Source organism: Atheta coriaria, unplaced genomic scaffold, assembly GCF_025399875.1.
Source record: "Atheta coriaria isolate IRGN ID8LTWV9N9 unplaced genomic scaffold, Caltech_Dcor_3.1 hic_scaffold_10_pilon, whole genome shotgun sequence".
NCBI lineage: Eukaryota > Metazoa > Arthropoda > Insecta > Coleoptera > Staphylinidae > Dalotia > Dalotia coriaria.
The window spans coordinates 9,707,842-9,729,725 of NW_027045452.1; the positions used below are offsets into that span (position 1 = coordinate 9,707,842).

The following is a 21,884-nucleotide window of genomic DNA, read 5'->3' on the forward strand; positions in this document are numbered from 1 at the left end:
AATTTTGGGATCCACGCGCGATAATTCATTAACTACACGTTGCACTCGTCTGTTAAGTCAAAATGCTATCCTTATTGACCGATTCGAATTCAACTACCGATTTAAAATCTCAAGAAACGTGATGAGTCGCCACGAAAACCGCCGCGCAAAGAAACGCGTGCACACCACGCGGCAGCGCACGATCTACTAAGTAAGAAATGGAACATGCACTGCTGCGCCCGCATCGGACGCGCTGCAACGCGATAAAAAGAGGTGTTTGTACACAAACAGTGATAAACTAAAACTTCCTAACTTATACCTGAAATTTCAATTTATTTGATTAATACGCAGAAATCTCACTATTATACTTTATATATTTCACCTGGTTGCATAAATCTACAAAACATGGAATATATTTTATATCATCATATTCATTTATCGTCTCCCGCTGCGCATCATCGTGTTCATATAAACTCTTGTACGGTATTAAAATATTAATAATAACAATTTCAATTGCCTAAGTACACGCAAAGAATACAAATACAGATATTTGTTCATCAAGACATTATTACTTTGTTTTGTTCTCGTATGGAAATGGAAATCGAAGTCGTGGAAATTGTCAAAATACTGATTGAAAACGAAACAAAAAATACACAAGAAAATAATAACGAACGTTCAACATGTGTGTGCTCAATGGAATGTGAAATTACTGGCCAATTATATCAATTAAACTAGAAACAATTAAATTAAAGTATAATTTGATTGATGCAATTGTTTCGTTATTTGTTTGACGTTCGTCCGCTACGCTTTTAAATATTTGCTTAGATTATCTCAGATCTATATAATATTATTGGTATAATATGATTATTATACTAAGTATGTACATGTGTTTTGTTTCTCAATTATTTTCGCTTGGAGTTACGGGTCTTGCCTAACGTTTGTTCACAATTTGATTACTTCCTTAGATTAGATTAATGTGTGTGGGTGTGGTGTTGTATATTTGCGCTAAATGTAAAAATTATTGAGATTTCTGATCCGTTTTGTTCGATTCCTAACTTACATCATGAATAGGTCCCTAGTGTATTTTTGTATTGTAACAATCGATATTTTCAAATGCTGCAACCAATTTCGGAATTATTGCGACAAATATGTGTCTTCTGATATGAATCGAATGAATATTATAATTAATCACAATCGCAATCGCCATTTTGTCCATGCCGCATAATAAAACGGTAAACAAAATGGCGATTGCGGTGTTGTTGCAATATTTACGTACTGGCAGTGATTACGTACACAAAATAATATATCCATGTTTCATACTCTTCCTTCATCCATCATTCCTCCTCATCATCCTCAACATCTTCATCATAGTACAGTACTTATCAATAGATTTAAATATTTATATGTTGTATAAATAAAATTATGTGTGTTTGTATAGAGTGAAACAAAACAACTCGGATTCGAATCTGTTGTCGATGGAAAATCAAAAATTACAAACGATATGTACAAAAAATACAAATATAACTCTTTACCGCGCTCAAATATACTTAGATATAATTACTTTAATTATGGAATTACGCTTTGTTTTCATTTTGGAGTGCACTGGTTTCAGTTACTTCACTGTCACACTTTAGTCTCGCTCACTTTCATATATAACAATTAAATGTTAATGTCATTGAAATTAAAACCAGCCTCATTGGCAAACTTCAGCAACTCTTGATCGGATAGTGTGCTATCCGGTTGGAAGGCTAAAAGGTCCAGAAAGTCGTTGTTTTGATTGTTTGCCGTCGATGACAGCTGGTTGTTCTGCTGCGGCTGTTGCTGCTGTTGATTCTGTTGTTGCTGTTGTTGGTGGTGGCTTTGACTGTTGATCGACAACGACTGCGTTTGTTGCATGTGGATATTTGTCATAGACATCTAAAAAGACACAAAATTATAGTTTTAAAGATAATTTAAGTTAAAAGTATACAACATACTTGATTATTGCCCTGTACAACATTTTGCTGTTGCTGCATCATCATCTGTTGATTCATCGAGGTCATCTGGGCCATTGGCCCACCCCCTTGCGATGGTGCCCCACCTCCGGGACCCTGTTGGCCCATCATGGGTTGGTTCATACCACGCATCTGCGGCTGCGCCATTTGCATCTGCATGGGATTCGCTGCGTTCATATTAAAACCAGCTATGGAATATAAAAATGTTATTTTTGTTTATATCAATAATAATTAATCATTGCTTACGTTTATTAGCACCTTGATGTTGCGCAAAATTAGGCCGCATCTGATTGCCAAAGTTATTGCCCTGCTGCATCATCATATGCCGCCATTCAGCACTCCCATGTTGCGGCCCACCTGGCCCACCATCCATACCACCATTACCCGCACCAGGATTCCCTCCCATAGGTCCCTGTTGTCGCGGCGGGTACATCCCTCGAGCTGCCATTTGTTGTTGTTGCTGTTGTTGCATCATATACATACTATGCGGACGCATCATCGGCCCGGAAGGAGGCATAGACTGATGTGGCATTCTCCTCATTCCACCCGGAGGCATATTACCTGGCCCTGCACCTGGTACAGGCCCAGGTCCCGGTCCATACCTAGGTCCACCCATGCCCTGCATCAACCCCGCGCTTGCTTTGTACTCAGGTGGCGGGGGCCGTACCATATGTTGTTGTTGCTGCTGCTGTTGTTGCATCGCAGCCTGTTGCTGCGCTCTTATAATCTGCTGTTGTTGCATCAATTTCTGCTGCTCCATAGGAGTCATATGCCGCATACCATTGGGTGCCATGGGTCCACCAGGTCCACCAGCACCCATCTGTGTAGGCATACCCATCCCAGGCGGGATACCACTCCCTCTTTGACGCAGAGTTTGTTGTGTAAAGTTAATAGTCTGACTCTGCGTCATCGAGTACGAATCATTCATCTGCCCAGGTCCTCCTGGTCCACCAGGACCATGCCCGGCGTTCATCATCACATTGTTACCCATATTGCCCATATTCGGGTTCATCGCGTTCATATTCATATTGTTCATGTTATTCATCCCGGACATATTATTCATATTCATATTATTCATTGACATACCACCATTACCGCCATGCATACCTTGGTTAGGTCCCGAGCCAGGACCTTGGTTAGGTCCACTTCCGGGACCATTCTGTGCGTGCATCGACTCATTCACGTTCATCATATTAGGATTATTCGCGTTAGGACCACCGGAAGTAGGTCCCTGTTGTGGAACACCTGAAGAATCATTCTGATGTGAATTATGCGAGGTGTGGTTATTGGGTTGCGTTTGTGCATTCGGAGCGTTCGGATGGGGCGTGGCTTGTTGTTGTTGCTGTTGTTGTTGAAAGTGCACCCCTTGTTGCGTAGCAATTGAAACATTGCCTTTGAGATCACCGGACAAGTGTAAATGTTGTCCGGCAGAAACCTAATGAAGAAACAAAATAAAAATAAGATTAGATTAGAATAATGACACATTGTATATTAGAGAAATATATACTATAGAATGCGTGTAAAGCTAAAAGTTGAAGCAAGGCTAAGCTAAACACACGCGCGCCGGCTGCGCGCGACGACGTACGACGTTCGACGACTTCCTGTCCGATGAGTTCATTTCGAATTTTACAGTTTACAGTAAGTACTCGCCAACACACACACACACAGCCGCAAATAAGGCACGCACGCACGCGCGGTGTGCGCGCTCGCTCGCTGAGTAGTAATTTCATCGACAAACAACAGATTAATATCTGAAATGTGTTAATTTCTTCGTAATTTGCCGAACGCTTACATCAACACAATTATTTCTTCATTTTTTACAGATTTAAGCGCTTAAAATGTATTTATGCTTAAATTAAAACAAAATAACAACAAAAATCTAAAAATTTCATATTTTTCTCTTAAAATTCCTCCGAAAAAAAGAAATGAAATGAGAACGTGTTGAAACAATCCGATTGTCATGTAATTCAACAGTAGTTTCTCTCTGTGTCTCCACGCTCACAACGTGTGTGAATGTGAAGTTAAAGTCGCAACACAGTCTTTACCTCTTCGTCGTTCGCCGTGTTGCTCGTGGAATTAATCATAAACACACTACAATACTTAAGTCCGTGTGTGTCTAGTGGGAGTGAAACAAACACACACACACACACGCGCATGAAAGAAAGAAAAGAATCAAGTTAGAAGTTGGGCCGCGGCGCGCACGAGTAGTGAGGCTGCGAGTAGAAAAGTAAAGCAAACGTAACGCAGCGCGCAGCAATGCAAAGTAGGAATTCGTCCGGCGAGAAGAAAGGAAACACCAAAGCGAGAAAGACGCCGGCAACGCGCCCGAAGGCGATCGTCATCGAGCTGTTACTGCATTACGTTTTGCTTCAACTTTAACTGCGACGGCGCACGACGACGACGGCTAGATATGTGTGTTACTCATAAACTTGTGTGCTCTGCTTAAAACTTTACACACAATCAGAGACGACATTTTGCTAAACATTCCAAAGTATTTATTTTTTCATACATCGCGCTATCACCAATATTGCGCACACATGTGGCGTGATGTATGTTATGATTATGACCGGCGATGAATAATGCGTGTGTATACTACGAAAATCACGATCGATCGCGGACGCCTCAACCGGAAATTCCAAAACATTCTTCAATACTACACCATCGAAAGATGTGAAATATTAGTTGAATTTGTCCGAGGGCACCGGAAATGCCCAGCCATGTTGTTTGGAAATTAATTTTTGCGCTAGGGATGATTCCGTGGGACGCGCATGCGCAGCGCGACGGTCACGTACGCGAGCGAGATCATTGCTCTTGCATTATTAAACCAGAACTTGCGACGCGACCGCAGCGCGACAAGAGAACACAAGAAGCAGCAGACACACGAAGAAGATACCTGAACATGACGCGCGCGCATGCGCAGACAGGAAAGCCGAGGAAAAACTCGAGAAAGCAATGACTTCAACCAACACTACACAACAAATTTTATTTTATAATTACACGCGAGCGCGGAAAAACGTGCGAATGGAAACATTATCTACTTTAAATTCAAAAATTTCAACGCGCAAAAAAGCAGCGAACAGGTTAATCAACTCGCAGATTAAACGTAATCCGAAATCACACTGATTTAAAACAGTCGCCAATTTGAAAATTTCGATAAACTTAAGTTGAGTCAAGTTCACGCTGGAGTTACAACACAACTTTTATGTACAAAAGTTATGTTTTATGTCCGGCGAGTTTATTATGAGTAAAATTCGTTGAAATTTTTGCCTCAAGTTGAAGTTTTACGATCAAAAGTTCAAGATGTCGTGTTCGAAGCTTTAAAAGAAAGCTATCATTCGCGTTAATTACTTAATTACGTATTCTGATCATCAAATAAACAAATAATCAACGTGTTAAATCTCTGAAGAGAGTAAAAACACGCTTTTATGCGATTTTAATATCTTCATTAGATAAAATTTTATATCCGATCAAAATTTGTGACTTTTAAGTGGCGCCCTCTATGAATAAATCACTCCAAACTGAAAATTTCGTAAAAATAATCAGAAAAACCCCTGAAAAACTAAAAATTACATTTTTTAAATGTATTTTGAGGTTTTAGGTGGCGCCACCTATCAATAAATCCCCAATTAATTTAAAAATTTCCCGAAAATAACCACAAAATGGCTGAAAACGGAAAATTACAGTTTTCTTTTAACAACTAAGAGATTTTATGTGGCGCCATCTATGAACAAATGCTCATAAATGTTGAATTTTCTCAAAAATAACCAAAAAAACGCCAAAGTACAGTTTTTATTAACCTGCACTGGAAACAACTGGGTGTTCTCTCGCGAATAGTGGTACTAGACGTAATAGTACGGTTCATGTACGCCTGCCTAGCTTATTACCTCGGCGCACTTCCTCATTCTTCGACTGTGGTTTGCGCGCGCGCGCGACTTTTCTTCCATTTTCATTCTGCGCGCGCCCGGTGAGGCAGATAGGCAAGTACAAACAAGTACCTATTGTGTATTGCCGCATCAATCATCGTAAATTTTACGATTTTACGACTCTCGCGCGCCGCAAAAATGATTTATTTATGAAAATATATCAAAAATAATCAAATCTGCCCACGAAACAAAAGCAAATTTTAAATTTCACGCGAAATATATCATAGAATAAGTAATAATCTTCACTGACAGCTAATTTTCTACACATACAAGTGCTGCCATCTATGATCAACAAGTTCAAAACAAAAATATCGTTGAAAATAAATCTAAATGTTACTTTTTTATAAGTTTTAAAACATAAAAACACGTATAAAACAAATAAAAACCATAAAAAAATAAAATTCCCGCAGCACCCTGTATATTTTTCAAATAAAACCCCGTTATGATGATGTTTCCAGCGTGAAAATATTCGCGTGACGCTTTGCGCTTGTTGCCGAGGGTGGAAAATGGATACGGGGATATATATCAGCATCCACGCGTCCCTCGGGAGGACGCCGGCCGGCGGGCAGCGCACGGGAGGGGTGGTGCCGGTGCCGGTTGGTGGTGGTGGCGGCGGCAGGAACGTCCGGCAAGGCCTTCGCGCCCTTTCGCCCGGCGCCCGCCACGCGCTCGCCTGTATCGATTCACACCGCGCCGCCGCCGTGCCGCATCGCATCGCACCAGAGGGGTAAGAGAGAGGTGTGCCCCGCGATGGCGATGTCGCCGCCGACATCACACCACCCACCCCCCAAACATCTACCTACATCCCCATTACTGCTACTATTCTACACATTCCAGCACTCGAAAATCATATTCATAACAATCGTAGTATACGTGCAATTAGTATTATTGCAATGATCACCACGTGTAATATGCTTATTAATATAATAAATAGGAAAATGCTATTGTTTGTTACGCTTTCACGCGAAAACCTTTCATCCGATTTTGATACAATTTGGTATAGAGATAGTTTTGACAAAGGAAAATAATATAAGCTACTTTTTGTCCCCAAAATATAATTTTAAGGGTGAGAAATAAGGGATGAATGATGATATGGGCTTAAAATCATAATTATAGTCTAAAAATTCATATCTAGATGGCGCTAAAGTGAATATTAATATTTTTTCTTCTCTAGAAATTAAAATTACGAATCATCCTGACGAAAAATTTGAAAATCTACCCCTAAATATTTTACAAAAATTAAAAATCATGAAATTTACATCTAAAAATCTATTTTTTTCATTTTCTGAGATAAATGCAACGCGTTTCTAGATGTTTGGCGCCGAAGGGTGACTGCGCGAGCCCTCTCAGCGGAAGAGGGTGTCTGTGTGCCTGTGCCACGAAGGGTGAGCGCGCATTCTGCGTGACTACGTGACTCTCAGACGTCCTCCGCCATTGCGCGCCCTTCAAACCAATGTTTGCCGCAAACAACCAAAAATAAACCTCAGAAAGAAAAAAAAACCCAATGAAAAACAAAACCTACCTTTCTACTAGACTAGAAAATTATTATTCAAACGCTGACCACCCTCGCACCTCCACCTCACCACTGGAACATGGAATAGCAATATGTGCAATTTCGGCTTCTGCACGTGGTTGGCTCATGCAATTCTAATAGGTAATTTCGCAATTACCGTTCTTATGATTTTAATTTTCATTGTGATTGCGATTTTAATAGTAATGGCGGCCACCCTACCTGCCAAGCCCATGCGGCATAACCATAATTATGATTTACTTAGTTAATGAAGCCGCGGCGCTCGCTTAATGAATGCGCTTCAACCAGCGTCATCTACAAAATAATAGCCTAGGAACCTACATTATACCTGCCGCCATCTGGCGGTGAAATTTCATCGCTAATACCACTGCTCACAAATATACGATGTGCGGACAAACGTCTACCTAGATTTGCTTTATTGACATTGCGCATTTCAGCGTTTATCGCTTGTGCGCGCGATAAGCGGCCATATCACAATCAACAATAACTAACAAAAAAAAACATCATCATATCATTGGAGATAAACATACCGAGCACACACGACGTGAATACTGATTATGCAAATTGCTGGCTGCGGGCGCACATTATTTCCGATTGCGTTAAGAAACATTTAAATTTTGACACTTTGACACTCGCTGCTACTTTTATACTTTTCTCCTTTTCATAAAAGTCAACTCCACTTACTTGCGCACTCAAGTGACTTAAGTCACATGCATGTTGTTGGTGCGGTGTTGTTGTTGCACGTACGCGTACTTTTAAAATGTTAATAACGCACGCGCAGTCGCAAGAGAGGTCAGAAGTCGCGCCGGAACGTAAACAAACGCTGCTGACGAAGAAACGCGACGAGTGGAAGTGTCACAAACAAAAAACAGGCTATATAATAGAAATCAAAACTAAAAACGTATTATCCACCATTGTTTAAGGTGAAAACTAGCGCCATCTATGAAATAATAGTTCTGGAAGTTAAAATGATCAATATTGCGGCTAAAAATAGCTAAAATTGAAATAAAAACGAAATAAAGCATTAACTGTCATTAGAAATGATGTAAACTAGCGCCATCTATGAATAAAAAGGTCTAGAAGTTAAAATAATCAATATTGCGGCTAAAAATAGCTAAAAATTGAAATAAAAACCAAACAAAAGCATGAACTTCAAATATATCAGATGTAAAGTGGCGCCATCTATGTATAAACAGCTCTAGAAGTTGAACTAATTAATTTTGCAGCGTAAAATAGCTAAAAATGGAAATTAAAACGAAATAAGATAGCGTAAAATAACGCCATCTATGTATAAATAGCTCTGAAAGTTAAATTAATCAATTTTGCAGAAAAAATAACTAAAAGTTAAAATAAAAACAAAACAAAGCATTAATTATCCTTTAACATGACGTAAACCAACGCCATCTATATAAAAATACCTCCTATCATTAAAATAATCAATTTACCTCCTAAAAATAGCAAAAATCTAATTATTTCCACCGTTGTCGACGTTCAATGTCACAACAAACGTTGCCCGTCGACATTTGCATTCGCTGCGTTTGTAGTACACATCGTATCGTATCGTACACACACACCGTGTACCCACCTAGACCTGCCGCACCGCGCGCTAGAATACCGCCGGTCAACATCTACAATTTAAATTACCCGATCGTAATATTCGATTGACGCAGAGCAAGCAAGCAGGCAGACGAAACGTGCATGACGCACATCAAACGCTAATAATAAAACAACGGCAAACAATATGTCCGAAATGCGCGCGCATGCGCACTACTTACGAATATCGGCGAAATTAATTCCAAGAAAACACATTAAGTGTGTAACTAGTGTGAAATCGGCGCGGAGAGAGCGTCGCGGCGCGCGCGGTGTGTTGACCCGAGACGCCCCGGCGTGCGCGCCTCCACCACCAAACCGCCCCCTCGACTGCGAATGACGAGCGGATCAATATTTAATCAACAAGCGCCCAACACACCAGCGACCGGCCATCACTAAACTCCCAAACCCGAAACAAATCTCTCCAATATCATAAATAAAATAAACTCCGCCCACAAAACCCACATAACCTATATTAAAGGCGGAGCTTAAAAACAAAAAATATCAAAAAAATCATCCACTAACCTGAATATTATGTCCGTGACTCTGTTGACTAATATGCATGGACTGCGCCTGGTTGATCTGCAGCGTAGTGGTACCATTATTCCCGCCAGGCCCACTCGGAGGTCTTGGAGGCGTGGCTCCGGCGAAACCCCCACCATTAGGTCCCGCCCCCGTCCCACCTCCCGGCTGATTATTGCGTGGTAAATACCCAGGACTACCATGACTCCCCGGCGATGGAGACCCATATGGGCTGTACTGCTGCTTGTAAATCCCCGCCGCCGCCGCCTTCCGCTTCATATCAAACTCGTTCCCTTGATAGATCATCTCCTGCTTGATCATTTCTACACCTTGCACGCTCTGTTGGAACCCAGGACTGTTTTTATGAAAATTACCCCCACCACCAGCACCTGCCCCCGAGGATTGATTCTGGTTTTGATTGGGATTGGGACTTCCATACTCATTCATAGGAAAATCAGAATAAGGTGATCGTGCGTTAGCTACGCCCGGAGGTGCTCGACTGGGCGGGTTAAACGACAGACCCATTTGTTTCTGATGCTGGTGTTGTTCAGCCATTTGTTTCAGCGTCTGCGCAGCAGGTGATAATTCCGTCTTGACGAAATCTCCGCTCATGTATGGCGGCATGCGTTTGTTTTCAAACACAGGCGGCGAACAGTTTTGATTCGCCGATTGAAAGTTACCCCCACCTGCATTACCGCTAGCGCCACCTATGGGTGTGGATTTTAAATCACTACTACTAATACTCGACAGTAAGTCTTTGGAGTCTTGCACTTTGAGATCGTCGCTCTTGTCGTCAAAGTCAAAATTGAACTCGTTGAAGTTCGCTGCAATGTCCTTGATGATCGCCTTGAACGCCGGCGATGTGAATAACTCATCGTTATTCTCATCCCCGATCAAATCTGTAATATTACCGAAACCCATTCCGCCATTGGCAGCGTCTTTCTCCACTGCGGCTGCGCACTCGTCTAAATCAGCGAAATCATTCAGTGGTTCCTGTTTCACGCAGTCGGGCATCCCGCTATCGTTGGATGTATTAACACCGCCGCCCCCATTGCCGGCCTTCGATTGATTCGCATTCTGTGCGTTTTGATTCTGCTGTGAGGGTTTCGGCGAGGCGACGTCGCTTTTAACCGACGCGTTCGTGTGCGCCTTGACGGTGACATTCGTGGAAATCTGCTGGGGCTGGGAGTTCGCCGCCGACGTTGTGAACTCGACACGCTGGACGATCTGCACGGAGAATTTCGTGAGACCGTCCTGCTCCTGTGTGCCGTGCTGTTGGGTGGTGCATTGCAGTTTGACGGGCGGTTCGAAGCTGGCGTCGCCGTTCGGGACGCCGCCCCCGGGACCGCCGCCACCGCCGGGGTCATGTTCTTCGGCGGAGCGTTTGAGGAATTTTTGTTGCTGCAACAGAAAAATTCGAAAAACAAAATATAGACGCGCCCACAATGTATTTATAAATATTTTATGTAATTTATGCCACGCCCACGTTATAGGCGGAGCAAAAAATGTTGAAGATGAGGAAAATTACAGGGGAAAATCCTGTAGGGGAATGAAATTGTACTAAAAGCAAAAAATCGTAGTAAATGAGATCGTAAATTGTATTAATCACACTCCGGCACGCCTACGAGTCGCAAATTTTCTTGGCGCGCACACGTAAATACTCTGTAGTAAAAGAAAAAAAAAACAGAGAAAAGCTTCACCCCAACTGGGGATTGAATTAAACTTTTTTAATTAGAAAACATTAAGCATTACGACCTGCTGAAACAAAATCGGATTGTAGCTTGATATAATTAAGGAAAATAAATCTTGCGCACATAAAAACAAAAGAAAAAACGAAAACAAGCCCCGCCTCTTAATGGGAGGAGCTTAAAATGTAAAAAATGCTAAAATTAAAGTAAAAACTCTAAAATTTCAAATTTTTACTATGAATTATGACGTTTTGAAACAAAATAGAAAATATATCTTGAAATAATTAAAGAAACCTAACCTAAAACAAGCTCCGCCCTTTAATGGGCGGAGCTTAAAACACACAAAACACTAAAATAAGCCTCAAAAATCCCTAAAAATGATTTTTTCATGATTGGCATTGTGTAGCACCCGCAGGTACTCGTACATCAAGGGTCTAGAGACATACAAAAATATTTCTATGCGATGCGATTCTTTTCTTCGCTCGTTCGCGTGCAGGTTGGCGCGCAGCGCTACCGGCTACCGGTTAGGTAGGAATGCGGGTGAACGCGCGTGGAAACTGGAATGGAACTGTCCGCGCAGTCCGCAGACTGAGCGCCGTAAGCGCGCGCGCGTAGATGAAGAAGAGAAGTACAAGAGGAAGATGCAGAAGGCGGTGTTGTGTTCAGCGAAAAGCTGGTGCTTGAGGGAAAGAAGAATCCTCCCGAGGGCCTGCGGGCCGAAGAGGAGACGCAGACTATCGCGCAAATCGCATCGCACCACACAACAAGTGTGTAACAACACCACAGTGCGGTGTATAGGAGCAGAAAACAGCAAGAAACAAATAATATACATGAAATTTAAAGAAATCTGTTTTTAGACCACGCCTAACAGGTGGGCGGAGTGAAAATAGAAAAATTTTAAGAAAAAATTACATAAATCGTAAAAATTTTAGGAAAAATTGAAAAAAAATTGAAAAATAAATATTTTTTAACAAACAATTTAGAGGACATAAAAGAAATTGTATTTTCGGCCACGCCTATCAGGTCCTCAATTGTAGGCGGAGCAAAAAACTAATTTTTGAAGAAAAAATGACAAAAAATGTAAGAAAACAAATTATTTCATGAAATTTAGCCAAAAAAACGTAAAAATGAACAGTGATAAACCAAATAATTCACATAGAACCTCCATATTGTGATTTTAAGACACGCCTACCAAATTTCCATTTGTAGGCGGAGCATAAAACCTATTTAAAAAAAAAACTGCAAAAACCGCAAAAAATTCGAAATTTTCATGACAAATACTTCTAAAAATGCAAAATTAAATTAATTTTGTAATACAAAATGACCTATTTTGAACTTTTGTGTATTGCGCATGCGTGAAACACTCACCAGGAAAAGTATGCTAGAACAGTGCGAAAGTATAACGGCGAAACTCGCATCGTTAGTCGCGTTTGCGACGTTACTTTACTTTTCAGCTTTTACCACGGCGGGCGAAATGCAAATGCAAATCGCATGCAACAATTTACAACAGACCCAAAGCAAAGCGAATAAGAATGCGAAACCAAATCAGAACTATGGGAGTATCCGCACGGCGCAAAAAACGCAAACGAATAGAGCAATCGCGCGTCGCCGCCGACGACGACTACGACTTCGCACACTTTCCAATTCGAGTGAAACCTTCACAATACCTCTCTGCAGTCTAAACTAAACTTAAAATATAAAATATTCCTTTTAGAAACAAAACGACAGCAAACAATAATGAATTTAAGCGTAAATCATAAAAATCATAAATATTAGATAAGATTTAAGCAAATTGTTGTTAAAATAGAAGAGAAAAGCGTTGAAATTTTATTTTTAACCAATTTTATCGTTTCTGGAAGAGTAACGGTATTTTATGGCCAATTTTGTTGAGTGTTTTCGCAAAATTGAACAAAAATCGCGTTTGCATATAATTAGTATTGTCGCACATGACCATATGATTACCATAGGCTCACATGACAATACTAGTACGACTACTAGTAGTAATGGTACTGTCGTTCGTGTCTATATACTTATCATAGGCACATGTGACAATACTAAAACGTATGTACCTTCAAAATACTATATAGTCTAAAATTAATTCAAAAAATTCTCTTAAAACAGAAAAAATGCCAGAAAAAATGAATTTTAACTATAAATCGAAAATTTAACTAAAATTACGTAAAATTTAAACAAAATAATTGAAAAAAGCATTGAAAATTTATTGATAACCAATTTTATCGTTACTAAAAGTGCCCGATGGTATTTTATAGACAATTTTCTAGAGTGTTTCACGCGATAAATCCAATTCTTTTGCTCTTATCCAACACTATTGCTACTTTAATTTACATTAAATCTTATTTTATACATTTATGCAACCTGCACACCAACCGAAAATTATTTCTACCGTCAATTTCACCAAACAAAAACAAAATAATAAAATATCGAAAGAATGAATAAGAAAAAAACAAAAGTAAATAACTTTCACGCGCGCGCAGAGTGAATGCGTGAATGAATGAATGCCGTTTTCGCTCGTTTATTAAAATGCGAGCATTGGGCAATACACATTTACACAAAACAGCCGCGGAGCGCGGAGGAGAAGAAGACGAAGTGTCGAAGAAGGCGAACGGAAGGAAAAGCGGGCGTGATAATCTTTTGCGAGTTATTTAATTTAACCCGCTTTTCGACAGCTACAAACGCGCGCCTTCCGGTCGGCTAATTTAAACACACTGTATAGTACATTAAACTTACTCAACCTGTGTGTGCGCAATAATAATGTGCGTCTGAGTGAATTACGATTATGACGATGCGCGGAAAACCCACCCAAGTAGTTCTCGGGATGGGCGAATATGTAAATTGCGATTAGAACATTAAATTATTTCCTTATTATTTATTATTAAAGTGTGAAATCATTAAAATATTAATTTTTAAAATTGAACTTGCGTTTGAGTTGCGGTATAAGTTCTATTTTTGTTGATTTAGTGAATTATAGAAGGCGTAAGATGAAAATTTCGAATTTTTTGTAAAAATAAATAGAATATTTTGTAATCCAATGTTGGACTTGCCGTATACAAGCCGAACATAGGACTGACAATGTAATTTATTTTATCTTTTAACGTTTTTTTTCATTTTTCAACTTAATTTTATCCCGAAAATTATGTTTTCTTTATTTTCTTCTTAAAAAAAGTTCTAAAATTTGTTTATTTACTAATATTTTACTCTTTATCTTCAAAATTACCATTTTAAAATGTTATTATTAATGATATTAGGGTAATTTATTAGCTAATCAATAATTTTTAGCAACTTTTTGCGTATTTGCGTCTTATTTTTACAATAACTCCAGAAAAAACACAAAACAAGACTTAAATTTTATTGTCCTATGTTGTGACTTGCGGTATACACACCGAACATAGACCTACCAATGTAATTCCCATAAATTTCTCTAATCTTTCAATTTTTCAACTCAATTTCAACCCCAAAATAAAATTTCCCTCATTTTTTCCCCAAAAAACACTCAAAACTTCATAAAAACAAAACCAAACTATAAATAAATCACTTTTTCATAAAATAATAATAAACATTGGTATGTACTTACCACGTGCACGCTGCTCGAAATCGTGTCCTGCTGTTTCTTGTCCTTGGGCTTATTCGGACGCTTGGCCTTCGGCTCCAGATAGCGCTGCTTGAGGACCTGCGTATCCTGATGGTTCTGCTCGCACAGCCCGTTGAAGGACTGGTCGAAGCGTGGCATGCACTCGGTCTGGCGGCGCCTGTACGTTTCTATCCGGCGGCGCAATCTGTAACCAAGCAAGCACACACCAAACTTAGCTTCCAACATTACCGCGCCGCCATTGGCACATAGATAGATAAATAAATAAATGTGTCGGCGGTGTCGACTCATTATTTCATAAAGCAATTAGGTCACACATCATACAACACTCATCGCACATAGAACATCAATATGCGCATCAAACATGACGATAGAATTATACAAAGTAACAAATATTTAAGAACAGAGACGAAAGTTTCCATCTACAAGGCAGTAGTCAGGCCCATATTTACATACTCGGCAGAAACGCGTGCAGAGACGACAACCACACAGAGATTGCTCACCACCGCGGAAATGAGGACACTAAGAAACATAGAAGGCAAAACACTGCTCGACCGGATAAAGAACGAAGACATCAGAAGAGCGTGCAACAACATAGAAGACATAACACAATGGTGCAAAAGACGCAAAATCGAGTGGAACGAACACATAGAACGGATGGACGAAACCAGAATAGTCCGAATAGCCAGGGACAAATCGCCAAGGGGAAAGCGATCCCTGGGAAGACCCCGAAAGAGATGGAGCGACCACCTAAACCCTGTCTGAAGTAGGAACAGGCAATATGCCTACAAAAGAAGAAGAAGAAGAAGAAGAACAAATATTTAAATATAAATTTAAATTTAAATCCATTCTTCAAAGAAAGATACAACTTAATTTGTTTGTGTATTTATTTTCTATGTGTTTGTATGTGTGTGTGAGAGGTACAGTTTTAGTTATTAGTCCGTTGTTTTCGCCTGTCTTCGCATTCTCATTCGCATTGTGATATTGTAGCGCGCATAGTGTACCTATACACTGACTCAGTTGTACGCGCTTGCGCCGCGCGCTGAGTTGCGGCGAGTGAGACTCGCAAGAGTCGCGAGTTTGTTGCACAGCACTCTCAACACACACACACGTACATACAGATACATACATAGTGTACAGTTAGAAGCGCGGTTGTTTCACTTTTTATACGGCGTACTTCTTACTTCAGTTCCACCTTTAATGTTTAGATGTTTGAAATTGTTGCCAGGCCGACCAGTGCAAAATCACACGGAGTTCTTATATACCTTTAGTTTATAATTGCATTTGTTGTACTCGTAATTTAAATACAATTTGACTACAAATTTTAAATGTGTGTATGATTGGTATTGTCGCTTGTGGGTATATAATTTCTATGGGGATGTGCGACAATACTTATGAGGTGTTTTTGTTTTGTATTTAATTCTTTTTGTTTTTTATTTATCTTGTTTTATATTTTTTGTTTCTTATTGTTTATGGTTGCAAATGCGTTGCGTTGCGTTATGCATAGCATTGCACATCCAGCTATTGTTACGTCACGATTTTGCGAATGTCGCAACGATTTCGAATTGTTGTAGAATTGTAGAGTAGTAACAACAAACACATCCACACAATCAAAAACATTCATTCACAGTGTAAATAAAATGCGAAATTTGTGTTTTTTCGGTTAAAAATCTAAACAAAACGAAAAATATTGTATTTTTGAAGTGTTTTTTTATATTTTTGGCTGTAACTTTTAAATGGATGAAAATATTTTATCAAATTTGATATCAAATTAAAGCCAATTTAATTATGAATAAAATGATGTAACTTTGATTTTTTACTGCAATTTGCTTAAAAGTTACACGCAATTAAAAATTAATTAACAGAAAAAAACAGAAAATTCTTCATTGTTTTTGTTTATATTTTTGGCTGTAACTTTATAACGCATGAAAATATTTGATCAAATTTGCTATCATTTTAAAGTCAATAAAATTCTCAATAAAACAACATCACTTCCTATTTTTAACTAAAATTTACTAAAAGTTATAAGCAATTAAAAATTTAACAAACTGACAAAAATCAAAAATTTTTCAATTTCATTTGTTCATATTTTTGGCTGTAACTTTTTAACTCTTTAAAATATTTTATCAAATTTGGTATCAAATAAAAGATAATCAAATTCCCAATAAACTTTGTCAATCCTAATTTTATGCAAAATTTTACTTAAAAGTTATAAGCAATTAAACATTAACAAACTGACAAAAATCAAAAAAATCTTAAATTTTTTGTTAATATTTTTCCCTATAACTTTTAAACCTCTCAAAATATTTTATCAAATTTCATATCAAATTAAACCCAATAAAATTCCCTACAAAACAACCCCTCCCCAATTTTCTATTCCAATCCACTCAAAAGTTATAAACAATCAAAACTCCAATTACCTCTCAAAATCCCCAAATTCCTCACTTATTGCTCAATCTGTTTAATAAAAGAATATTTCTAGTTCAAAACTAAATGACTCAAGCTGAAAAAAGCCGTCGAGATTTGTACGGTGTTGATATTGTGTGCATGAGCCACACCATGGCTCATATTGGCCATCATCGACCGGACGAAAGCCACCTCTTCGTCGCGGTCGTTCTCGGACAACAAAACAACACGAAAACAAACCAGTGTGCGCTTCCACTCACTCTCGGCGAAAGAACCGCGATAGTAGCAAACGCGGAGAGCGCTCCAAGTGCTTCAACCGGGCGCAAAAGAATGAACAGCGACGCGCGACCGGCCGACAAGTGGACACTACCAAACCGACGAAGACTAAACTAACTAAACTGGACAATATACAAATACGAAACGGAATTATTCAAACGTTTTTCGTATTCATTTTGATTTAATTTTCGTCATTATAGAAAAATTTCTTTTGTTAGATTTATTTTTGAGTTTTGTTGAAAAGGAAGCTTAAATATTAACATTTTTAAACGTCTATATGTATAAAATTGTTGCCATCTTGCATAAAATTGAATTTATTGCAATTTAAAAACAAATTAAACAAAAATTGCAATTTGTATATAATTAGTAGTGTCACTCGTTGCCATGTAATTTCAATAAGTACATGTGACAATACCAATGCTACTTGCATCGCAGTTTATCACAGTTTAAATCAAATTTCTCTAAAAATCACATTTGTATATAATTAGTATTGTCGCTAGTTGTCATATGATTTTTATAGACACATGTGACAATACTTTTCACTATCTAACCGATAAATTAATTTCCAAAATTATCCAAAAATTCGCCTCGTTTAATTTCTTTCTCTTTTCACTCCTACATTGTCTGCTCTTTTGAGTTGTGTTTTTGGAAGGAGTGCTTAAATATTTCGACAAATAAAAGTCGGGCGGTGTGTGTGCAATGCAAGAAATTGTGAACAAGACGAAGAAAGCCGGGTGAATATACCGGAATATATTGTGGCTAGGTGAGTTTCGGCGGGCACGGCGGCAGGTATAATAACAGGGTTAAATGGCACATCGACATCCCAAAATATAATAACCCACTGTGCCACCTACATTCACTAACAGCTAAAAACTTAATCCTCGACAAACGAAACGAAAACGTGATTTCTGGTGTTTTCGTGGAAAAATTTTCCGGTTTTTTGCGGATAACTCAACAACGCATTGTTTAATTTTATCAAATTTGGCGTCAAATTAAAGAGAATATCATGGGGAATGAATATTCAAGAGAAAATAAAAATTTTGACTAGTTGTTTAAAAGATATAAACAAAATATCTTGAAAAAACACGTAAAAATTGTGAAAAATCATCATAACTTTGAGGTTATGAAAGTTACAAAAATAAAAAATATCTCAAAATATTCTCCAATTAATTCTTTATCCACGGAAGTTTTAACTATTTTGATATCAAAGTTAGTTTAAAAGTTATAACAATTTGAAAATGAAAAACAAACAAAAAATTCCTAATTTTATCGATAACTCCCAAATTTTTGGCTCAAATTAATTATATTTACCATCAAATAAAAGAACACATTACTACCTTTCAATTGACACCACCCTCAACTTTCTACCCCTATTCAATTAAAAGTTATAAACAAATAAAGAAAATTTATACCAAAAAAATGGTTTAAAAACGTCATAACTTTTAGGTTATGAAAGTTACAAAAACAAAAAATACCTCAAAATATTCTCCTATTCTTTCTCTATCAATAGAAATTTTCCCTAATTTGATAACAACATTATTACAAAAGTTATAACAAATTAAAACTAAAAAATCACTAAAAAAATCAAATTATCTTGAAAAACTCCCAAACTTTCCACTAAAATTAATTAAAATCCCCCCAAAACAAAAGAAGACATCCCACCTTCCTATTAACACCACCCCCAACCTCCTACCCCTCCGCAATCAAAAGTTATAAACAAAACAAAAACAAAAATATTCCATCTCTAAATGAAAATCTAAATGTAAATAAAAACCCATTGGTGTGCGTTGTCATTGTGCCGCAGTTAGACGTTCGCTCAATCCCCGAAAGATTAGCATTAGGGGTGCACCGGCCAACCGTCTCTCCGGTGGCGCTGGTGCAAGTTCGCCTGCGTCTACCTTGTAGCACTCGCAGAGCGTCGCGGCAGACGAGTGATGTATGGATTTATTTGGGGTGCTGCTCGCCGCGTAGGGGCAAGAATGCGGCACAGGGGTGAGCGCGCGATGTGAGCAGCAGCACACCCAACGCGCCAGCGAAACGATAACGCACCTCCAACAGACGTAATACTATTACAAGAATGTGTTTTTACGTTTTCTACACACTCTAGACGCAACAGCGGCTTTTTGTTGCGTTTTTTAAAGTCACAAAACGCGGAGTGAACTCAATATAAGTCGGTGGGTTAGTGTTCTAACCTCAAAAAACTTTAGAGGTCAATATCTCTTAAAGTATTGAATGTAGAAATTTGGGGGTGGTGTCATTTTATAGGGAATTTTATCCTCTTTAATTTGATGTTTAAGTTTTTAATTTGTGATAATTATTTTAAGAGTTATAGAGGAAAATGTAAAATATTTCATAATTAATTAATTAATTTTAAAAGAGTCATAACTCAATTAATAAAAATGATACAAAAACAATGTAAACGTCAAATGAAAGAGGAAGAATTGAAGTTTATTTTAAGTCTAAGAGTGGCTTTGTAGCTTACATAACCTCAAAGTTATGACGTTTTGAAAGTAAGGTTAAGTTTTTTAGCGAATGTAAATTTTAATTGCTTATAACTTTTGAACAAAAATTGATAGAAAACTCAACGTAGTGTCATTTTATGCGTTAGGAAATTCTCTTTAATTTGATATATAACTTTAATATTTGCAATAATTATTATAAAAGTTATAGCCAAAAATGTAAAAAATTGCAATAATTAATCTGCTAATTTTAAAAGTGCGATAATTCAATTAATAAAAAAGATACAAAAATGATTCAAGTGTCATATAAAAGACAAATAGTTATAGATTATTTTAAGATTTGAAGTGACTTTGTAGCTTTTATAACCTCAAAGTTACGACGTTTTAAATATGAGGTTATGTTTTTTACCAAATGTTTATTTTAATTGCTTATAACTTTTGATGCAAAACTAGTATAAACTCCAAATAAACTCCCTTTTATTCCTTAGGAAATCCTCTTTAATTTAATACCAAAAATAATATTGTAGTTATTTTAGTTAATTAATTATTTAATAAAAAAGATAAAAAAATGTTTGTTTTGCTTACCTGTCAAAGACTTGCCGCTTGGGGGGTATGACGTCGGGGTGCTGCAGCGGTGAGAGTCCCTGCTGCTGCTGGGGGGCCACCGACGGCGGCGGTGGCGGCACGCCGCCCTCAACACAACCCCCCTGGCCGGGGCCGCCGCGCTCCAGGTTGAAGAGCGTGCCCCGCGATCGACCGCCAAACGCCGCGCGTTCTCCGGCTCACCACCACCGCGCGCCCATCGCACGCGCACCACACATACACCAACCCGCAACGCCCACGCAGCACGCCGCCGCCTCCTGCTCAGCACGCTGCTGAAGGTGGCGGGCCTGCGTCGTGTCCATGTGCATGGTGCATCTTAACTCGCCGCTTGTTGATACGTTGCCCTTGGCAACGCTGCCAACCTCGTAACACTAAAAAAAAAATTACCACCAATCACAATTCGATACGCAGCCGAACCGATTTCTATGAACAAATTGTGCGTTATTGCTTATATTACGAATGTTTATCACGTTTATCAGAGCCGCGCTGCTTACTTACACTTATATGTTGTGTGCAGTGTGTGTGTGTGCTTTTTTTTTAATTCAGCGTTCAGTCCGATGATGATTAACTCCACTCGCGATCGTCGTTTGTTTTGTTTCGCCGAGGTTATAAAATCCAATCACTTCGAGACACACTCGCCGCACATGCACTGCTTTTTTTCCGCTGGCGGCCGACGAGAGAGAGTTCACTTGTGCACAGGAAACGTCTGCGCGAGATTCGGTTGTTCGGTCGTTTGTTGGAACCCCGCTCGCAATACCGTTGCATATACACACACCGCTCGCACGGAGATATCGGACGCGATCGCACACAGCGAGCGCACCGTAAACACTGCCGCAATGTGGAAGTGGCGACGCGACGCAACCGCGCACCGTTCGGTTTGTGATGCGAGCGGTGCGAACCTGCGAGCGGACGCCGATGCGGCCATCTTCGATTAGGACACGCTAGCGACATCTACCGACTCGCAACATAACCAATGCATTTAAATGCAAAATATTTATTAATTCAAAGCGGAAAAAAATGTAGAAACATTGTTTTAGTTCAAAATATTAATTATAATGCAATAAAAATTAGTTTTTAGCAGTTTATTACTAGTTTTTAGATATTTTTTAGTAAAAAACTGTAAATTTTTTTGTTTTTCAACGCTAGGCAACCCACAATACACCAATTATATATTATACAAATGTTTTTATTAAAATTACTCATTAATTGTAAATATTAATGATTTAAAAGCTTAAAACAACCATAAAACATTTATTTTATTTAAAACAATAATTTCTCTACCAAAAATTACGTTTTTAACGGTTTA

The 21,884-nt window shown here is 38.6% G+C and overlaps 1 protein-coding gene across 1 annotated transcript; it reads right to left on the reverse strand.

Annotated features, from left to right (window-relative positions):
- Window positions 1–333: 333 nt before the first annotated feature.
- On the reverse strand, window positions 334–21,467 carry mam (neurogenic protein mastermind). Its single transcript, XM_065313610.1, has 7 exons — window positions 21,077–21,467; window positions 20,561–20,949; window positions 14,820–15,021; window positions 9,543–10,940; window positions 2,220–3,408; window positions 1,956–2,161; window positions 334–1,896 (listed from the first exon to the last, which is right to left on the reverse strand). The coding sequence occupies exons 3-7, from the start codon at window positions 14,973–14,975 to the stop codon at window positions 1,639–1,641; spliced, it is 3,207 nt and encodes a 1,068-aa protein (XP_065169682.1). The 5' UTR covers window positions 14,976–15,021; window positions 20,561–20,949; window positions 21,077–21,467; the 3' UTR covers window positions 334–1,638.
- Window positions 21,468–21,884: the final 417 nt, after the last annotated feature.